The sequence below is a fragment of the Camelus bactrianus genome, chromosome 5 (assembly GCF_048773025.1).
Source record: "Camelus bactrianus isolate YW-2024 breed Bactrian camel chromosome 5, ASM4877302v1, whole genome shotgun sequence".
Taxonomy (NCBI): Eukaryota; Metazoa; Chordata; class Mammalia; order Artiodactyla; family Camelidae; genus Camelus; species Camelus bactrianus.
This window is the reverse complement of record NC_133543.1, coordinates 12,461,932-12,483,401: the sequence shown is the minus strand read 5'-3', so window position 1 is coordinate 12,483,401 and position 21,470 is coordinate 12,461,932. Positions and strand designations below refer to the sequence as shown.

The window sequence follows — 21,470 nt, the reverse complement described above, 5'->3', positions numbered from 1 at the left end:
AGAGAGCTCTCACCAGACGCTCCTGTCCCTTCCTTGTCCAAAGTTATTACGGCAGCAGGCCCTGGCGTCACCCAGCCCTCCTAGGTCATCCCCTGGGAGCTCAGAGGATGCAGCCTGGGAGATGCAGCACATGGCAGGACAGCCTCACACCTGGAAGGTGGCAGTGGAGCTCCCTGGTCCCCTCCTTTTAGCTTCAGGGACAACTTCTCAGCAGGGCTGGCCGGGCCCCTGGAAGGCTCTGGAAACCGGGGCCACCTGAATATGGGAGGCCGCCATTCCATGGAGAAGAGCTAAGGGCCCTGATTCCTGAGCGGTGGAGTAATGGCCAAGGGCAGAGAAACACCAAGAGGAGCCCTCAGGAGTCTGGGCGGGAGAAGGGGATGGCAGGGGAGTGGTTCCAAGCTGCGTCTCCCTGCGTTTTGAAATTCCTCCCTTGCGGGATCCCGTTTTCTCCATCCCAAGGGACCTGAGATTCCAGCTTACTCCCCAGAACTTGCTCATTTCCCTCCGTAAAGGAAAGAGGCGAGGATGAAGGCTACCACTGCCCCGTAAATGAAAATGGGTCCACTGAGCAGAGTCCTGGTACAGTGGGCAGAGCGAGCGGAGGGGAGACCCTCAGGCGTGTCAGCAGCACTCTCCTGCACCCACGGCCTGCCGCCACAGGCCCAAACCAGGGCGGGCCCGGGGCCCTCTCCCAGGGGAGCCTAGGTGCTCTTTGAGGGAAGGGACTGGGGGGGCCTGCGTGGGTTTTGCAGCTACGTTCTGGGGAATCTCTGGGGTCTGAGGTAGTGCAAAGGAGAGGGGAGATGCTTACTGGTGGGAACCTCTGATTCTCCACTGGGAAATGAAAAGCCAGGACTGGTTGATCCCCAGTCCCTCTGGCTATGAAAACCTAGAGTTTTAGAGGAAAAATATTTGGTCAAATGATGGCAGGTTTGTGTGGCTTCCGTGGGGGACTTGTCCCAGCCGCACCTGTGGTAACCATGGCCCCATGGGGTGTACCTGCAGGGGCCTCTGGTCATCCCGGCTGCAAAGCCAAAGAGCCCGACAGCTGTCCCCACCAGGAAGCGGAAGTCCATCTACGACAGCGTCACTGACACGGAGATGGTGGAGCAGGTGTTTGGCTTCTTGCCTTCCCTGATGGGCGGGCAGGAGGGCCAGGCGCCCCCGTGCTTCGAGGTGAGACGGAGTCAGCCCTGCAATGGGGTGGCCCTGCCCCATCCCTGACCGCAGGCAAACTCTAGGCTTTAGAGGGAGAAGCCAGGACTCAGCTGGGGGAGCTGTTAAGAGTAGGTGGTGAAGTGTGTGCTGCCATCCAGGGTGGGCGAGCAAGGACAGGAAGTGGGGCGTGGATTTCTCCCATCCAACCCTTTCAAGTTAAGCAGGTTTCTTACCTGCCAGACATCCTAGAGACTTTCACATGCCCATGTTATGGGGCTGTCAATCAGGCAGCTAGTTGCATGTGTATTTGATCCCTGGGACAGAGCACCTTGGTGGCCACTGCTCTGTTAGATGTGACCTGGGGATCCGACAGAAAATGAAGGCCACCAGTAGGGAGCCCTGTCTAATGGGGGACGAGAGAGGGCAGCTGCCGGCGTGGCCCTGCTGACTCTCTGCACACCCTGCTCTGGGCCCTGAGACCCAGGGACCTGGGCATCTCCTCAGATGCTTATACTTTCCCCATCCCTCAACCATGCGCGCACACGCACACACACACACGCGCACGCGCACGCGCACACGCACACGCACAAAATCTGTGCAGTGGGCGGCCGGGCCCACCTTCACAGGAGGAGCACTTGACCAAGGCAGGCAGGAGACCAGTAGGGAGTGGGGCGGGGGGTCTGGAGAGCAGCGGTCTGCGGGCAGAGGGCTCTGAGGGCACCTGCCAAGTAGCTGGCCTTTCACGCCGAAGGGGCCCACGGAGGCAGGTGGGATGAGGAGGTCTCCAACACAAGCGGAGTGGGTAATTCTGCAGAACCAGGCAGACCCTTCTTGGGGTTTCCAGGCTCCCAAAGATGCACAGACTGCCTGGTGACATCTGAAAGGACAGCTGACCTCTGTCCCTCCCCTTTCCTGGAAACCAGGAGCTGGAAGCCAGGACCCAGAAGCTGCCTGAGGTTGACCTGGACACGGTCCCCATGATGGAGGAGCCGGAGGAGGACGTGGACGGCCTGGCCGAGTACACCTTCCCCAAGTTTGCCGCAACCTACTTCCAGAAATCGGCCAGCCACACGCACATCCGGCGGCCCCTCCGATACCCTCTGCTCTACCATGAGGACGACGCTGACTGCTCGGTACCTGGTCTTCTGGTTTCTGGTGGCTCAGTCCCCCCCACCACCACCACCAGTTCGGCAGGGCCCAGGGCGGGGTCCCACGGGCTCCACACTGCACATGAGTGGGCTCCAGCCTGGCGCTCTGTCCCTGTTTCCCCAGGCCGCCCTGGCAGTGTGGTGCATCATCCTGAGGTTCATGGGTGACCTTCCAGAGCCAGTGCTCTTTGCCAGGAGCACCCTGCAGGACCGCTCGGTCATGCGGCAGATCCATGACGCCCTGGACGGGGAGAGTGGCACCCAGCCTCCACGGCGCAGCGGATCCACACAGGTGCGCAGGCGCAGGCAGTGGCCAAGGGCGGCCCCCTTTGGGTGTCCCCAGGCCCAGGGAACCGAGGAAACTGGACCAGAAGCGGGAGGCAGGGCGTGGAGTAAGCATCCCTCACTGGACCAGCCCAAGCGAGGGGCTCACGAAGTTTCCAGTCTTGCATTGCACTCAGGAACTCATGGGTCAGCCTTTGCACCCCAGACTTAACTGAATTCTGCAGTCATTGTAGGAGAGGGTCTCCCAGGCTCTGAATACTGGGTGTGGCTTGAACACGATTCAAATTTCTAGAACAGCTTATTAAGCTTATCATAGCTAAAGACACTGACAAGGGAAGTGACTTGCCCCAGATCACAGTGAATACATGTGACAGAGCCAGGCTTTGAATTCAAAGACCAAGTTCTTTACCCGTGTTCTACCCAGCCCTCTGATGAAAGGTCCGTTCACATCCATTTTCGGTCAGAAGTCCTTCCAAAGGCCCTGGTTGCATGATGTAATCTTAGTGGAATTAACTAAGAATAGTCCAAAGGCATCACACAGCAGTGACAGCATGGGGCCCACCAGCAGCAGGAGCCCTGACAGCCTGTAATTCTGACACCAATTCCAATGTATGTGGGTTTTCTCCCGCCACACCAAGAATTCTCAAAGCCAGCTGGATGTCTTATGATTCAACTCAGTTCTGACCCCGTCTACCTGGAGATAGCTCAGAGCCCACATGTTAAAGGCTTGGTCCTACAAGATGACCCCCCCACCACAGTTGCAAGTCCAGATTGTTTACTGGTACCTCGGCTGTTTACTGGTAGCCTGACCATCTATAAACCCAAGGTTCCCACAACCCCCTCCTTGGGTTTAATTTGCTGGAGCAGCTCACAGAACTCAGAGAAACATTTTACTTAGCCGATTCCTGGTTTATTATAAAAGAATGTAACTCAGAACAGCCGGATGGGAGTGGTACACCAAGGGGTGGGGAAACAGGTTGTAGACCCTCCTTGCTCTCTGAGCTTGCCTCTCTCCTCAAATCTCTGCAGTGTCCACCTACCTGGAAGTTCTGTGAACCTTGTCCTTTGGGGTTTTTACAGAGGCTTCATTACGCAGACACAGTTGACTAAATCATTGGCCACTGAGCCAGCTGAACTCAATCTCCAGCCCCTCTCCCCTCCCAGAAGCAGGGGGTGGGACTGAAAGTTGTCCGCTGGCAACCAGCCCCCATCCTTAGGTGCCTCCCCAAAGATCATCTTATTAACATAAAAAGATTTCCTTTCTGACAGGAAATTTTAAGGGTTTTTAGGAGCTCTGTGCCAGTAACAGGGATGAAGACCAAATATCTCTCTCTTTTTGTAAATCACCATATCGCAGTGCCTCCTATGTCAAGTGCATAGGACTCAGCTCAGACAGGGGTGAGGTCCCGTGTGCAGACGAGCTGCATAGAAATCTCTGGGAGTCTGCAGCCCAGGACCACATGGCCAGATCTGGTCCAGGGATTGTGGAGACGCTGCCCACACTGAAGTCCTGACTCCCTAATCTCTAGAGACCTGGGCTCTGGACACTAATGGTTATCAAATGCAATGCAACATATTACTCCCTAAATTTAGCTTAAAACAGCCAGTATTTATTATCTCATGCAGTTTTTGAGGGTCAGGGGCCACGTAGCTAGTTAGTTCCGACTCATGGTCTCTGATGAGGTTGCGGTCAGCTCTCATCTGAAGGCTCAACTGGGGCTCCAGGATCTGCATCCAGAAATAGCTTCCTCATGTAGCTGCTGGCAGGAGCCTCAGTCCTGGCCACCTGGGCCTCCCCCCAGGGCTGCCAGCATGTTCTCACACTACGCTTCCTCCAGAAGGAGCGATGCAAGAGAGAAAGTAAGAAGGAAGCTATAATGCCTACCTACCATAATGGGTGAGAGTGTCAGGAGGCAGGGGTCAGCAGGGGCCACCTTGAGGCTGGCCACCACTCAGGAAAGGGAGGCGGTCCAGCCGCTGGCACCTCTGGAAGGTGAGCACAGGGAGAAGCAGGCCTGGCTTCCCAGAGGTCAGATCTCAAGCGTTCCTTCCTGCACGTTTCTTAAGCACCCACCATGTGCCCCCAACACGGAGCAGGGGGCTGAGGGAGCTACTGTGTGTCACACGTGGGCTCAGCGTGGCAAACCAGTGATCCCCCAGCCAGACGCTGGTGCCTAGCCCTCCAGGACCCAAGCCCGGTCCCGCATGGAGCTCTGATTGTGGCAGCCACTTCTCAGGACACCATTAGGACAGGGGGTGACCCCTGCCTGAGGAGACCAGCAGCATCTGATGGCCGGGAGCAGGCCCTCCCCACCAGCCCTCCCCCTCCCCCCGCAGCCTAGATTCTTCTGATCCTTCAGAAGAGCACCCCCCATGTAGTGGGCAGAGTGAATCCCAATTCATCCACTCAGGTTTCACTGCAAATGACCGTGGCCCAGGGTGTCCTGGGCACCTGGGCTCAGAGCCAGCCTTCCATCTGAGGGCTTTACTGGGGAGAGGGCCAAGCTTTGGAATCAGAATGGTCCCAAGCCCTCCCAGAGGGCTGGTTGATGGCTGAGCAGCTTCCGTCTGGTCTCTGTTTCCTCACCTGGCAGTAAGGATGAGGATGCACACCTGTCAGTGAGATGAGGGACTTTGTGCATGGTGCTTTGTGAATCGGCCCAGGAGACGGCCAGGTGAGCTGGAGGCTCACACCCCGCCACCCAGGTAGCTGTCGGGTCAGTGTTAGGAAGTGTCACCCGGGTTCACCTTCCCTCGGGAACTGTCTCCATCCACAGAAGCCCAGCCACAGGGACAGAGGGACCAAGGATATCTCCTCCATGAAGCTGAAGCGGTCCTCCCAGGTCACGGGCCAGGTGAGCCCAGGGTCAGGGGACCCCCCACCTTACCCAGCTCTGCCGCAGCATTGCAGGCTTTTGCCCAGTTTCCTCCTTTGCAAATGGGAAGACTCCCAGCTGCCCTGACCGCCCCCTTTGGATTTCAAGGTGGCCAGCCAGCTGAGTATTGGAGAAGAGCCCTTTGAGCATGACGGCCCCATCTCAGACCGACCCATGTCCAACCTGGAGAAGGTGCACTTCATTGTGGACTACGCCATCCTGCGGCCTGGCCTCAGGTCAGTCCCTGCTCCCACCCCACCCATTCAGAACATCCCCTGCCACACACACACACACAAACTGGCTCTCAGCTGAAGGCCGCAGCCCTGCCCTGTTCCCTGTCCCAGGGCCTGCAGGCGAGGTCTCAGGACTGCAGATATTATAACCATCAAGGATTTTCCATTTGCTCTGTATTAAAACCCATGGGTAAAACCCAGTTTTAGAAAAACAACTTCATCATGGACTGGTGATTCATTTTATAACAGGCTTTAATGCAGGGCCCTGCAAATGAACAAGTTCCTCATTTATATTATATTCCTTCTGCTTTATATGCAGTTTGCTCTATGGGAATTGTATTTTTATGCAAGTTTTAAGAGAGAAGTATACTGCTTTCAGGGACCAACTATTGTATTTTAGGGGTTCACATGTTTTAGATTATTCTTTCTAACCAAATTTGGGCCATTATTTCTTCAAATATTTTTTCTGCTTCATGCTCTCTCTTTCTCTCTTTTCCTTTGAACTCTAATTAAACTGATGTAAGACTTTTTTACAGGTCCCTATCTTCAGGTCCCTGAAGATAAGTTCACCTTTCCTTTCTTTGTTTTTTCCTCTGTTCTTTAGATTGGATAGTTTCTATTAATCTATCTTCACATTTGCTGAGTTTTTTGTCTTCCTCGGTCTGTCATTATACCCATCCAACATTTTTTTTTGTTTCAGATATTATATTTTTCAGTTCCAGAGTTTGCACTTGGTTCTTCTCTATAGTTTCAGTTGCTCTGCCAAGATTTCCTGTTTGTTCATTCCCTGTGACCATGGTGTCCTTTATGTCTTCTAGCATACTGATGGTAGTTTTAAATCCTTTTCTGATAAATCCAACCATCTGGGTCATCTTAGGATCGGTTTCCGTTGACTGCATTTTCTCTTGAGAAGGGCTGTGCTTTCCTGTTTCCTCACATGTCTAGTACTTGACTGTGATTTCCTTGGGTTGTCTCCTGGACGTTGAGAATGGGATGTTTAGAGACTGGGATCTGTTATATTCCTTCAAAGAGTGTTGGCTCTTCATTTTGGCGGACAGTTAACTTGGCTGGATTCAAACTCTGACTCCCTGTGGTGAGCAGCAGCTGGAATCCCTGTCCAGTTACTTTAGCCTTTGCTGGGCAGCCTGGAGTCTGCCCGACACATGTGTAGATCAGGGGTGAGCAGAGATTTAGGATGATTTTATATGTAAAATTTCAGACTCATCTTCTGTGATTGTCTTCGTTTCAGAATTTTCTTTCTCACTTTCTACTGCTGTGGGAACCCCAGACTCTGTCTGCTGGTTCTTCAAGTCAGTTTTCTCCACCAGTTTAAGCTGACTGCATGACACCGATGTGGCAACTCTTCTTAGTTGGTTCTACTGGTAGTTCTCTCCTGGTCAGTCCTCACTGGCCACCACACCCTCCAATATGGCAGACACATAAAAGCTGGGTCCAAATGAGATGCATTGTGGGTTCTTCAGATACCCCGGTAGCCAATTCCACATGGTCCTGACTCCAACTGGGGCCAGCTCTCTCAGGGATCCCATGAGATTCCCTGTCTACTCTCACTCCTAATGGAACACACCACAGCCCCTTACTGGTGGGATGCTCTGGAATGATGGTCGGCCTGTTGGTGTGGGTCCCCTCAAGATGCCCACAGCCCGACTCCTTCCATGGCATCTTCTTGGTCAGCAGGAGCTCATCCATGCTTGCCCCACCAAGAAGTCCAAGTGCAGTTCCCAGTTCCTGACTATTTTGCTCCATTAAAGGTAGCTTAGGATTCTCCAGAGGAAGCGAGACAGCATGGTGGCTGGACTGGCCCTGCCAATCTTTTAGTAAATCCTACAAGAGTGTATCTCTAGAGAATGTTGAGTATTATCTTCTGTGTGTCCTTGGCTCTGGGGTCTTAGTGAAATTGCATGACAAAGTAAATGCCCAACTCCACATCCAACCATACATTCGACATCTGTTCATTAAGGACCTGCTCGGGGCCAGGCCCCTGCCTGAGGGCCGGGGATGTAGAGACGAAGGCGATGTGTCTCTGTCTGCAAGGAGCTCCTTTACTTGGGGAGCACGGGAGGACCCGGATCCCCACAATAACTGCCTGCGCTAGGACAGGGGGCCCGTGAGGGCACCAAGAAGGAGGAATCGTAATGCCCTTCTGGCCCAGGCGGGGCAGGAGGGAGGAGGGGTGTTCACTAGACAGAGGGAGAGGCTGGACAGGGGCCCAGAGCCCTGAGACAGCCTAGGTCTGGAATTCCAGGTGGTTTGACACAGCTGGGGCCTGGAGTGTGAAGTCAATCCTAAGAGCAGTGGGGAACAGCTTTCAGGAAGAGGAGACCATGATCATAGTTGACTTCCAGGAAGCTCTCCCTGGCAGTGACACAGAGGGATGGGGGTGGGTGGCCAGAAGAGGGCGGCTGCAGAGGTCCAGGGAGAGTGGACAAGAGACACCTCAGGGAGCAGGAACAGGGAGTAGGGGACAGAGAACATTTCTAGGAGCCAGGTGGTGGCAGATGGTGGCTGATGGAGGAGTCAGGCCAGCCCCCAGGTTTCCAGTCTGGGTGAAGGGTTGATGGCAGTACCTCAAGTGTCTCCAGAAGAAAGACTGGGGCTGACACGACTGGCCCGTGCAACCTGGCAGTGCCCATCTCCTCCCCACTCTGTGGGCAGTGACGTCACCCTGGTAGCTGGAAACTGGCATCAGTGGGAATATTTACACCACAGAAATTGGAAAATGCAACAAGTTTCAGGGCTTCCCCCTCTCCTGCCCCAGGAGAGTTGGTTAAACACTTACCAGCACATCACTGAGTCATTAGGGGAAGGATGCTGGCCTCTGCACATGGGAGATTGGAGAGGCTGATAGACACTTTTCTATGATGATAGAGGCTTGAGCCAGTGGGGAAGGGTCCAGGAAAGTCCCCTCCCCAAGAGGACGTGGATTGGAGAGGCTTATGAGCCTGTGGGCACAGGAACTGATCAGGAGGTGAGGAGTTGAGGGGTTCTCCCATGGAGTCCCCACTTTTCTCTCTGCAGTCGTGGGGGTGGCTGCGTTCAGGGCTTGAGGCAAAGGGAGAAGATTTGGAAGAATCGGGAGGTTGGGGAAAGGAGCGGATCAGGTTGCCGGGCTGCAAAGGGCAGGGCTTCGGCTGGAGACCCCTGGGCCCTTCCTGCAGCTGGGCCCCACAGCTGGAGGGCCGAGGAATTGTGGGCAGAGTGGGTGAGGAGGGAGCAGAGGCCAAAAAGAGGGAGGGGCCGAGATGACTGACCAGGAGGGCAGAGGCATTTGGGGAGACAGGAGCCGGGGCTAGCAGGAGTGGGGGTGCAGAGCCCTGGGGAGACCCTGGGGTGGTGACAGGGTCCGGGGTGGGCCTGGGGGTGGCAGGGGGGCCAACAGAGGCAGTCGGAGGTGAGGAGGCTGGCGGTCACCCCACAAACATGCCCCTCTCCAGGTACAGCAGGAGCTGGGTGCCTGGGCGCCACTGCCTCCTCTCCCCACCAGAGCTGGCTCCTCCGCCGGCCCCCAGCGCTCTGTGTCTTTCAGGGATGAGATTTACTGTCAGATCTGCAAGCAGCTGTCAGAGAACTACAAAACCAGCAGCCTGGCGCGGGGCTGGATCCTTCTCAGCCTGTGCCTGGGCTGCTTCCCGCCCTCCGAGAGGTTCATGAAGGTGGGGAAGGCCCGGGGCCGGGGCTGGTGGGGTGGGTGGGGAGTAGGGCAGGTGACGGCTGGAGCCTGGGTGGGCCTGGCCTGGTTCTCCTGCTCCTGTGGGCCAGGGTGGGCGGCAGGGCCTAAGTGTCTTTGCGCCTCAGCTTCTCCATCTGGAAAAGAGGCTGCTCCTTCTGGCCCCTGTTCAGGGTCTGCAGGGCCATCTCACCTGGGCTCAGTCACCAGGAGACAGCGAGATGGTAGATGAAACAGGCATTGAAAAGGCAAAGGTGTCCAAGGGGTGGGCACCAACCAGAGACTGGCTGCAGCATCTCTCTCGGCTGTAAAACTGAACAGGGAGGGGCTTCCAAGTGTTCGGGCCCCAGGCCTCGCTACCTTTGGGTTCTGATGATAAAATATGTAGAAAATGCAGAAAGTCTAAAAAGAACATAAGTTACCCCCACACCCAGAGGTGACTTCTGTTACAATTTCTGGCCTTTTGGGTCATACTTGGGATCACACAGAAAACAGTCTCACTTCCTCTCGTCCCGTCAGGGACAGCAGGCAGCGTGGTCACCCGGCCATCTGCCTGGGGCGCCGGGCCACTCCTGACACCAATAAACCCTTCCAGGCTGCCTCTCCTCATGAAATCTCTGTGAGACAGAAAGATCAAGCATATCTTATCAAACATATTTAGAACGTTGGCTCTCCTGCAGTTTTCACTTGTCTCTTTAAGTATCTCTGCATGTCATAAACTGTCCCCAAGCGGCAGCACTAATGCCATCTGTCAGAGCTGTCCCACAGCATATTTTATTTGTTGATGGACGTTTAGGATCCGTCTTCCAATTGCCCATCACATAAACACCACTGTGATTAAAAATATATATATCTACCTTTAAGAGAGATATGAATTATTGGTCAAAGAGTATGCACATTTTAAATTTTTAATTTAATCAATTTGTAATTGACGTATAGTCATTTTACAATGTTGTGTTAATTTCTGGTGTGCAGCATAGTGATTCAGTTATACATATATATATTCTTTTTCAGATTCTTTCTCATTATAGGCTATTATAAGCTATTGAATATAGTTCCCTGTGGTATGCAGTAGGACCTTCCTGTTTATCTATTTTATATAGCAGTTAATATCTGTAAATCTTAAACTCCCAATTTATCCCTTTACCCCTTTATCCCCTCCGTAAGTTTGTTTAAAGAGTACCCACATTTTAAAACTATGTGCTGTTTAAAACCTGTTGACAAGTGGCTCCTCAGAAATGTGCCAGTTTAAATTCTGTCTCATAGTGTGAGCGCCCATGCCATCAGACCCTCGCCAAGAGTATTATCATTTTTATTTCTATTTAAAAGTTTTTTTTCCCAGCTTTGAGATATAACAGCTATATAATACTGTTGAAGTATAAAATGTACAGTGTAGTGATTTTATATGGTTATATATTGCCAAAGGATTGCCACAATGAGGTTAGTTAACCCATCCATGACCTCACATAGTATTAGAGTTTCTAGAATCTGGATAGTAAGTAGAAAGTCGCCTCGGTTCTAAGTGGCTTCCTCCCCTTGCCTTCCTCTCCCACCAGTATCTGCTGAACTTCATTGGTCAAGGGCCAGCCGGCTACGGGCCCTTCTGTGCTGAGCGCCTGAGACGCACTTGCGCCAACGGGGTGCGCACAGAGCCCCCGGCCTCGCTGGAGCTGCAGGTAGGTGGTGGATGTGAATCTAAATCCACATTCGTTTGGGACCCTACTAGCAGATGGAGAAAATAAGTCTCTTCACTTCGTTAGCAGCAGGGTGCGAAGGACCACCAACCCCGCCCAAGGACATTTACATTTTATATGGTCCTTCCAAGGTTGTCCCCCTTGGCAGCATTGCTGTTTGTGCCCCCTGTGAGTTCCCGCAGCATCCTCAGGAGGGGGCCTTCGGACACAGGCAGGGTTGAGGGGGCCTCCTGCACCCCGCTGTACCATGGCTCCTGGAACGAGCTCAGTACCAGTGCCCCGTGGTGCCCTCCACCTGGGTCACCTCCTGCTGCGTCCCTTCCCTTTCTCACCCCGCCACCCAGGTCCGCAGGGCCACCCTCTCTTCCACCTTGTCTGCCTGCCCGGCGCAGGAGCCCTGGTGGTGCATGTAAACTCGCAGCAGCCACGTGGCCAGGCTCACCCCCTGTACAGAGAGGGACAGGAGCTTCCTTGGACCCCAAATGGTCCAGAATCCAAGACTCGGACGTTTCCAAGAGCTCTCTGACCTTGTGTGATTCTGAGTCACTCAACCTCACCAAAGCTCAGGGTTCTCAGGTTAAAGCGGGGCCTTCGGCCTGCAGGCTGCACCACCACGGACAGCTGATTCGAACTAGGAGAAGCCCACGAACTGCCGGGCTGCACTGTGGGCATTGCTCCTGCCCCGGCCCAGCCTGTCAGCTCAGCACCAACGTCTGCTGGCGTGGACTTCGTTAACTCCCTGCTGAGCTGGGTGGGGCATCAGGAGGCCCAGGCCTCAGAACCCGCTGGGGTGGGCTAGCAGGGATGGCGGGTTGGGTAGAGGGGATGGGGTGCCTGCCTCTGGGACCCAGATTCCGGAAGCTCCAGGGTGGGCAGCTGAACCCAGGGGCCTCCTGGGCAGAGGACATGAGTCTCCGTCTGTCCCCAGGCTGTCAAGTCCAAGAAGCACATCCCGGTCCATGTCACCTTGGCGACTGGAGAGAGCCTGACCGTCACAGTGGACTCCGCCTCGACGTCTCGGGAAGTCTGCCTGCACATTGCCCGTAAGCAGGGCCTCAGCGACCACCTGGGCTTTTCCCTGCAGGTTGCCGTGTATGACAAGGTACTGGCCGGGGGTCCCATCCTCTGCCCGCCTCCCTTACACACATAGGCCAGCCTGGCCACAGCTAGCCCTCCTGGCTCCAAACACAGACACAGACACAAGCTCTCCCACACAGACCTGCCTCACAACCAGGCAGCCTGTCCCCCTGCCCCAGCACTCACACCCTCAGCCTTGTGGCTGTACCCTGGCCCCAAATAGTGGCACCTGCACATCTCAAAGGTCCCCTGCCATGTCCTAGCAGCCCACATCCTGTGCAGGAGCTCATACCCCGTGCAGCAGTGTGGAGGGACACACTGGCACAGCCCCACCCAAACCCCACATTCGTCGCTTTCCGGATGCCCTGACCCCCAAGCCCACAACCTCAGACCCAGACTTACTCATGCCAACCAGCCAAGGCATTTGGACCCAGTCACGTGGGCACACGCCTCCTGTGGGCGGGGCCGTGGGTGCTTGGGGGTGATTGACAGGCCACGCCCCGTAGGGGAGGAGCCCCACAGGGTCCAGGGGCTGCTATCCTCCCAGCGCGCAGGCCTGCGCGGAGGGCGGTGTCCCCAGGGCCGGTGCCACGGTGGTCGCTCACCCCTGCCACCCCGGTTCTGGCCTCAGTTCTGGTCCCTGGGCAGCGGGCGCGACCATGTGATGGACGCCGTGGCCCAGTGTGAGCAGCTGGCCCGGGAGAGGGGCGGGAGCGAGCGCCAGGCGCCCTGGCGCCTCTACTTCCGGAAGGAGTTTTTCACCCCCTGGCACAACTCCCGGGAGGACCCCGTCAGCACCCAGCTCATTTACCGTCAAGTCCTCCATGGAGTCCGGTCCGGAGAGTACAGCTTCGAGAAGGTGAGGGGACCACGGCGCCAGGGCGCTGAAGCCTAGCCCATCAGACAGCCCCAGGGAGACAGTTCGCAGCAGGGGCCGTCTGGACCAGCCGGGCGGCGGCCACCAGGGATGCCCCCCGGGAGGCAGAGGGGAGCGTGGCGGGCAGGAGGCCCAGGGAGAGGAGTGGACCCAGGAATGTGTCCGCGAGTGCGGGTCCCCGGGCCCCTCAGGGCGCAGCTGTCCCTGCCTGGCGCCTCCATCTCCTTCCTCAGCCACGGTTCGCTCTAGCCTGTGAGGGTGGGTCCGGCAGCAGGCGGGAGAGTCCTACTGTCGGCTCCACCACAGCAGCTGCTTAGGGGACACAGGGCCTGGGGGTCAAGAGCATGGCCTTGGAGCCTCAGCACTTGAATCAGGGTCCCACCTGTGCCTCTTCCAAGGTGTGACCTTTGGAACATTAGATCACCTCTCAGAGCCTCGGGCCCTTATGAGGCAAGTGCAGAGTCACCAGAGCTTTCCTGACGGCAGTGAGAATCGAGGGAGAGGAGGTCGTGCACCTGAGGTCCTGGAGCAGCGCTGCCCCTCTTCAGGGGGGCAGACTTCCCTGGGCTGAACCCAGAGGTTGCTCTGGGGATCAGAGGCAGCTGCAGCAGTCTTGGAGGCCAGCCTGAAACGGGGCAGTGGGCAGGGAGAGGCGGGGGCCAGGGGACCAGAGGGCAGGCGGCTAGGTGGCTTGGCAAGGTTTCAGTGTCCTGGAAAGAAGGGGTCTGCTTGGCACCGGGGCTTCCGGAGGGGAGAGCCCTGCTCTGTGCTGGGCTGTGCTGGTGACTTATACAGCCCCTTGCCCAGATGAGTCCCCACAGAAGCCATGCATGTGGGGACCAGGGAGGACAGGGTGTGGCCTTGCCCACACTTACCCCACGCAGACAGCAGTGTTGTGGCGCCACCCTTGCCTCAGAGCTCCTTCGTGCACACTCACTGGCTCCGTAGGGCTGAGAGAGGACATGGGGCGGGGATCACCCGTTGTCCTCAGGCAGAGGGCCCGCAGGGCTCAGGCCAGGGCTGATGGGGGTGGGGTCCTGGCCCGCCAGCCAGAGCACAGCCCACGTTGGGACCCGGTCAGGGCGCACAGTGTTTCTGCCTTGTTGGGGAAGGGACAGGTCCTGCCTGGCAGATGTGGTTGAAAGGGTGGCTGCTCACGCTCTCGGTTCTTGCTTGAGCTCCAGTCACCTCTGCTGTGCTGGGGCAAGAGCTGGGCAAGGGGCAAGGCGCTGCAGGGGAGGGTGGGCTCACACGTTCCCCCCTCCCCCCCCCGGGGGGGGTTCTGGGCTGTGCAGGAGGAAGAGCTGGTGGAGCTGCTGGCCCAGCATTGCTACGTGCAGCTCGGTGCCACGGCGGGGAGAGAGGCCATCCAGGTGCTGCTGCCCAGCTGTGTCTCCTCCAAGCTGTACAGGACCAAGCCCCCAGACACGTGGGCCAGCCTGGTCACCGCTGCCCACACCAAGGTCAGCCTCCACGGAGCCCGCGCACTTGGGCTCTGCAGCTCTTTTGGGGGGATAAGGGTGCCCTGGATGTGTCGAGAGGCTGGAGCCCCCATCACGGGTTCCCCGCCCTCCACACTGGAGAACAGGAGACTTTTACTTGCCCAGGAGCCTCACCCTGCCTCTTCAGGATTAAACCATCTTGTTCAGGTCCCCTCCCTGTCACAGGCCCCTTCCACCTTCCCTCCTCCTTCCAAGTTGGCATCTTGGTTGGATCAGGGCAGCTCAGTGAGGGCACAGACGCACACATGCCCCTCCCAGTCTCCCGGGCTGAGTCAGCGGGCAGCAGCCAGCCGTTCAGCCCTCAGGAGTCCTGATACTGCAGAGGGGAAAGCCGCCTTCTCCAGAGCCCCCTGAGGGGTCCTCCCCCGCCCACCAGAGCCTCCCCCTTGGCCCTCGCCCGCACTGACCTCACTGTAGGCAGAGACTTCACTGAATGATCCACCCTGGGCGCTGGGCAAGTAGTCGGCTGGGGGATGACGAGTGATGGAGGTGACATGTGGCGTCCTCCACGCAGGCACCATACACCCAGAAGCGGGCCACGCCGCTGGCCGTGCAGGAGCAGGTGGTGGACACCGCCCGTTTGCAGTGGCCGCTGCTCTTCTCCCGGCTCTTTGAAGTCACCACACTCTCAGGTAATGGTTGTGACAGGGGGAAGGGGGTGCAGGTGGGGCCCCCCGGGGCCAGTCCGGGCTTCACAACCCCGTCTCCTCCGGCCAGGCCCCCGACTGCCCAAGACTCAGCTGATCTTGGCTGTTAACTGGAAGGGGCTGTACTTTCTGGACCAGAAAGAGAAGATGCTCCTGGAACTCTCTTTCCTAGAGATCATGAGTCTCATCACCGACAGGTGGGTGCCCGGAGGGAAGGTGCCCCAGACCTCTGTCCCCACAACCTCTGTCCTTGGGGCTCCAGGAGAGATGGCACATGTACAGGACCCGCCCTCCACTGTCCCTGGGCCACACCACCCCGCAAAGTCCTGTGTCTCTGCACTATAACCATGACCAGGGTGGGCAGGGCACACCCTGGCCACGCTTCTCTATGCCAGTCAGTCCCCACAGCATCCCCAAGCCTGCAGATGAATAAGTCAGGCATCCAGAGGCTGGGGGACTCAAGCTCCCCCAGGCTGGTATCCCTGTGGTGGCCCTGTGCCCTGGCCACTGCATGACCTGCCCAGAGCTGATGCAGACTGGGGCTTGGCGCCACCACTGTCTTTGAAGCCCGAGGGACCCTGAGCTCCGGCTCACCTGCCTACACACGCAGCAAGGTCCCGGACTCGGGCAGACCCCGCACTTAGCCCCCAGCCCCGCTGTGGCCCTGGACACGCCACTGTGTTCCCTCATCTGTAACTCGGGAGGGTCACCTTCTGAGGCTGTGGAGGGGCCCACACAAGGGGTTGGGTGGAGGAGGCCTCTGGTCATGTCGCACCCTTTTCCCCTCAGGGAGGCCCTGGGTGGGCAGAAACTGTTGCTGTCCACGCTGCACGAAGAGGAACACGAATTCAGGTCCCCTAGCAGTGTGGCCATCGCCGAGCTGGTGGCCTTGTTTCTGGAGGGCCTGAAGGAGAGATCCGTATTCACCATGGCACTGCAGGACAGGAAGGCCACAGGTGCCCGGCCCGGCGGAGAGGGGCGGCTTGCGTGCCCAGGGAGGCAGTGGTTGGCTCAGGCCAGGTCTGGGTGGACTGGAGCAGAGAGGGGGCTTCCCCACTGAGCACCAGGGTGGGGGCAGCTGCGGGCCAGGCCCTCCCTTCCACAAAACCAGGGGCTCAAGGAGGTATCTCAGACCCTCTGAGAGGAAGCTCACTGGGAGCTGGGCCTCTGCCCGGAGCAGGGGAGGGGCCAGTGACCCCCCCACCCCCGCAGAGAGTAGCCGGGCCACCGCCTGTGCCTCGCACACCAGCCCCTCAGCCGCTCTTTTGTCCCATTTTAGAGCAAGGACCAGAGGCTTAGAAGGGATGTGGCCTGTTCAGGGCCACCCAGCTCTGGGGGGGTGGAGTATGTGGTGGGGGGATTTAAGCCCCAGCTGTCTAGTTCTCTGGGAGCTGTGCTCTCCTGGAAATGAGGCCTCAGAAAAGAGGGTGGTGCGGGGGAGGGGCTGTGCACGGGGGTCTCACAGCAGCAAGAGATGTGAACCCCACCCAAAACATAGTCCCTGCTGCCCGATCTGTCCTCCCAGCTGCCCCAGTGGTAGGGGGGTCCCTTCTCCATTTTACAGAAGGGGAGACAGGCTTAGAGATGTCACCCATCTCCCCGGCAGGGGTGGTGACTGCCAGCTGGTGTTCTGTCCCCCTTGCCCACCTGCCTCCCACCTCCCAGGCCACCTCCTGGCCAGCCCTCTGAGCCGGCACCCCCAGCTCCTGCCCACGCCAGGAGCTCGGGGAGCCTGAGCTCGGGGAGTCCCACCACCACTCACTGTCGGGGTGGCCGTGCTCTGTGTCTCCGGCTCCTCTCCGGTCAGAGGAGACTGCCCACAGGATGCCCACACAGCCTCCGGCCTCTGCAGAGCCTTGGGTAAATGGCGACTTCTCTGCCCCATGTGCGTGTGTGACCTGGATTTGTAGATGATGTCACCCTCCTGCCCTTCAAGAAGGGGGACTTGCTGATCCTGACAAAGAAGCAAGGACTGCTGGCCTCTGAAAACTGGACCCTGGCCCAGAATGACAGGACGGGCAAGACGGGGCTGGTGCCCACCGCCTGCCTCTATATCATCCCGACAGTCACCAAGCCCTCGGCGCAGCTGCTGGTAACTCACGTGCTCACCTGCCCTCAGCCGGGCACCCGTGGGCACCTGGGGACGTGGCCGGGATGCCCGGCCTGGGGTCCTCACTCAGGGACCTGCTTGCCCCCTCACAGAGAGCCCCGTCATCCCTGTGGGTGGTGGTGAGGCTGCAGGTGCTTGTGCAGGGCCTGACACAGCACTTGGCACTGAATAGGTGTCCAGCAAATGGTCATTCCTTCCATCCCTGCCCCCCGGCAGTGTTCTGGGACTGAACCCATCCTCACCTCCACCTCATTTACACCCTGACCTGAGGGGGCCCAAGCCTCCCTATCCCTGAGAACCAGCCCACCCCCGCCCCCACAGCCAGCCCCACAGGGAGAAAGGACAGACAGGCGCATTTCTCCGTGCATGTATTGCGTGTTGAGTGTGTGCCCCAGGCCCGCAATACAGGACTGAACTCAGTAGCATCTCTGCCCTCAGGGAGCATGTGGACAAATAATGATTTGATGGCAGGAGTACCAAGTGCCACCAAGAAGAAGCCCTGGTTGTTACAGGACCAAGTCACAGGGTCAGGGCTTGTCCTGTCCAGGAAGGCATCCGAGGGAGTGACATTTGTGCTGAGGCCTGAAGGAGGAGGGGGCCCCAGCAGGCAGGGCCAGGGTCAGAGATACCCCTGAGGAGAGATACCCTGGGGAAGGGGAGCCTGATGGGCCTGAGAACCCTCCTAAGGGAAAGGAGACAGGCTCAGAGATGCCTGGTCACTGGTCCTGGGTCACATAGCAGGTGGTACAGGAAGGGTAGGCCCTGGCCTGTCTGGCCCTGTGGTCCGGCCCCTCCCAAGTCCCTGAGGCGACCAGGCCAGGGGAGCCCATGGGAAGGGCCCAGGGGCAGGGGCTCTGGGACACCCAGAGGCCCGTGCCCCCACAGAGCTTGCTGGCCATGTCACCAGAGAAGCGGAAGCTGGCGGCCCAGGAAGGGCGGCCTGCAGAGCTGCCCCTGGAGGAGCAGCCCGAGGAGAAGCTGCACACCCTGGAGGAATTCTCCTATGAGTATTTTAGGTGCCCGCCCTGCCCACCCCCAGGCCCTGGCCCAGCCAGCCCCTCTGCGCTCCCACCTGGCCTCCCCAGGCAGGGAGGGGACCCTCTGATCCTCCCACAAGCACCCTGGGAGACGGGGGCAGTGCCCCGTTGTTTCTTAGCTGAGTGCCGTGAGCACAGGGGGCGTCCAGGGGGTGTGGAGCCCGGGTCTCTCCCCGCTGGGTGCCCACGGGAGGGGACGGAGAAGGCCCTCACCCCAGCCTCCATCCCTCACAGGGCCCCGGAGAAGGAGGCGGTCAGCAGGGCCATGTTCCCCGCAGCCCAGGCCCGGGGCCACCTGTGGACCCACTCCGTGGAGCCTCTGAGGCAGCCTCTGCTCAAGCGTGTTCATGCCAACACCGAGCTGCGGGATGTCGCCTGCCAGATCTTCATCGATATCCTTCCCCAGTCAGCCTGTCTGGCCCACACCGGTCCTACCAAGGAGCCGGTCTCCTGGAGCACCGGGCAGAGGGCGGGCCGGGGTCAGCTTGGGGACCAGGCTCAGGGTCGTGGTGACCCACAGCCCCCAGCTTGTTCTCCTTGACGGCCGCACCCATCCTCAGGTACATGGGCGACTACCCCTCCCGGCAGGCCTGGACCTCCCTGGTGCTCACCGACCAGATCTTCTCGGGGGCCCTCCAGGAGGCAGCCCTGCAGGACGAGGTCTACTGTCAGATCCTGAAGCAGCTGACACACAACACCAAGAGGTCTGCCCGGGGCGGGGAGGGCGGAGGGCACGCAGGTGGCTGGGCTGGGGGCCCCTCAGTCCTCGCCCCAGCCCCCGGTGGCTGTGCCCACCATTCAGAGGGGGAGACGGCACCGGGTGTGGGCACACAGCCTGCCCGGGCTGTCACAGTGTCAGTGGAGGGGTTGGAACCCTAGTCTGTCCTGCTGACCCTCCGGGATGGTCAGAGCAGAGAGGGAAACCAAGATGCCTGGGGCCCTGTCCCTCCCACTGTCTCTCGTTTGTCCCCTGGGCAGGCCCCAGCTTTCTAAGCTGCAGGGCCCTCCTCTGCGTGGAGGTAAAAGTCGTAAAAGCTTTGGTGGCAAAGCTTTGGGCCCTCCTGGCTCTGGGCCTGGGGCAGGCCTCACGCCCTGTCTCCCCAAGATACCCAGCTGGCCCCAGCCTCTGGGAGGGTCCCCTCCTGGGCTGACAGGCACTGCCCCACCAGGTACAGCGAGGAGCGGGGCTGGCAGCTGCTGTGGCTCTGCACAGGCCTCTTCCCGCCCAGCAAGGCGCTGCTGCCCCACGCCCAGAAGTTCATAGACAGTCGGAGGAGGAGGGCGCTGGCCCCCGACTGCAGCCGCCGCATTCAGAGGGTCTTGAGGTGAGCCTGCCGGCCCCCGGATCCTGGGCAGATCGGGTTGGGGAGGCCGAGGGGCCCCACTGGCCCTCCAGAAGCTCGTGATCCAGTGGGGACTCTTGCCAGCATAGCCCGACCCTCCTCCCTCTCCAGAAGCTGGTGTCAGTTTGGGGAGGCAGAGGCTGCGGGGAGGCCCGGGTGGTCAGTGTAGGTTTCTGGGCATGAGCTCCCCTGCCCACACCCCCACTGCCTGTCCAGACCACAGAGTGAACTGTTCAGCGGCCAATGGGTGACTCCGATGCCCTGAGCCACCTGGGCCCCGACCTGGCCTAGACCCGAGTGGCCAAGCTCAGACTGTCCCTGCCAATCCGTGTGCCCTCCCACAGTCGGGCAGTTCTTCCCCTGCTGCACCTGCCCTCCAGTCCCCCACTGGGTCTCCCATCACTGTGGGAGGGGGTGGGGTGGCCTTGGGAGGGGCCGTGACAGTGGGTGACCGCCTGGGTCGTGGTGGGGAAGGTAAGTATCCCTGACCTGCCCGATGTTGGGCTGTGTGAGAAGGAAAACATGAGCCCCCTGGCCAGCCTGGGTCCCTTCCCCACATGTGCACCAGGCCCCCAGCCTTCTCAGAGTCTCGGGACACCTGGGAGATGAGGCCAGGCTGGCCTCTGCTGCCTCCTCCGGGCCGTGTGCTGAGCACCCCAGGCAGGGTAGCTGCCTGGGAATCCGCGCCCCACCACCCTGCACAGTGGCCTCGGTGGACCTTGTGCTTTGTACCTGGCGTGTAGCTTGGCTTAGAGCAGCTAGTGGCTTGGGCTGGCATGGGCGGGGAGGCGGGTGGCATGTGCAGCGGGCACTGTCTGCTCCAGGACAGGGCCCCGGAAGCAGCCCCCTCACCAGGTGGAAGTGGAGGCTGTGGAGCAGAACATCTCCCGCATCTGCCACAAGATCTACTTGCCCAATGACACCAGCGAGGTGAGCCCCCGCCCTAAGGCCTCGGCCTCCCCCACCCGCAGCCTAGAGCAGGGTTCCTCCGCACCTGGGTCAGCCCTGGAATACAGAACACCACCGACGGACACAAATGGACAGTCACACCTTCAGGGCTGGCCTGCCCCTGCCCATTTCCCCCGTACTATTCCTCCGCTTCCCAGACCGCTTCTGGTGCCCCACACACGTGAAGAGCACCAGACACCTTCAGGTGCTCCGGGCCGCGCAGGGGAGGGGCTGGCGGGGGGAGGATGTTGTGCAGAGGGAGTCAGGACTGTCCCAGAGGAGTGGAGGGCGTCCTAGGCCAGGCACTGGAGAGAGGAGGCCAGAAGGCCGGTCAGCAAGGCTGAATCCAGGCCGCGGGGGCCCCGCGGGCTTCTGACCCTGCCCTGGGTGCGGGCGAGCAGGGGCTGCGGCTGGGTGTGCCTGCGGACAGAGCTCTGGGTGGCTGCTGGGCACAATGCGGGGGACAGGTGGGAGGTGGGAGATGCCCGCTGGGACCAGGAGGCCCTCACCAAGTGGCAGCAGCAGAGCTCAGCGTTGGGGGCTTGAGGGGGGGTGCCCTCACAGCCCTCCCTACGCCTTCCGTGGCCTTAACTATTCTGAGCACAGAGGAGCATGACAGAAAGTTCCCACAGCCAGGCTGCCGGCCTCTCAAAGCAAGTTCAAAAGGCTGGGCCTCTTGGGGCCCCGTGGCACGGAGCCCTGTGACCACACAGCACGAACACCTGGCCAGTTTCTGGAGGGGAAGTCTTGCCCTTCTCGGGACAGGCCACGTCCAGCCCCGGCCGGCAGCCGTGACAGGCCACAGAGGGTCATCCAGACTGAGCCACGTCCTGAGACGTTCATGGGC

General features: G+C 59.1%; 1 protein-coding gene across 1 annotated transcript in view; it reads left to right on the top strand.

Moving 5' to 3' along the window:
• Positions 1-21,470, top strand: part of MYO7B (myosin VIIB) — an 89,304-nt gene that overhangs the window by 64,596 nt on the left and 3,238 nt on the right. Inside the window, exons 22-40 of the mRNA XM_074363446.1 lie at positions 1,009-1,179; positions 2,085-2,294; positions 2,434-2,601; positions 5,372-5,449; positions 5,579-5,706; positions 9,248-9,374; positions 10,945-11,064; positions 12,011-12,184; positions 12,791-13,018; positions 14,332-14,499; positions 15,053-15,170; positions 15,256-15,382; positions 15,975-16,141; positions 17,096-17,277; positions 18,181-18,311; positions 18,567-18,724; positions 18,883-19,036; positions 19,502-19,657; positions 20,500-20,605. Coding sequence (XP_074219547.1) covers positions 1,009-1,179; positions 2,085-2,294; positions 2,434-2,601; positions 5,372-5,449; positions 5,579-5,706; positions 9,248-9,374; positions 10,945-11,064; positions 12,011-12,184; positions 12,791-13,018; positions 14,332-14,499; positions 15,053-15,170; positions 15,256-15,382; positions 15,975-16,141; positions 17,096-17,277; positions 18,181-18,311; positions 18,567-18,724; positions 18,883-19,036; positions 19,502-19,657; positions 20,500-20,605 — 2,871 coding nt within the window. The remainder of the gene's footprint in view (positions 1-1,008; positions 1,180-2,084; positions 2,295-2,433; positions 2,602-5,371; positions 5,450-5,578; positions 5,707-9,247; positions 9,375-10,944; positions 11,065-12,010; positions 12,185-12,790; positions 13,019-14,331; positions 14,500-15,052; positions 15,171-15,255; positions 15,383-15,974; positions 16,142-17,095; positions 17,278-18,180; positions 18,312-18,566; positions 18,725-18,882; positions 19,037-19,501; positions 19,658-20,499; positions 20,606-21,470) is intronic.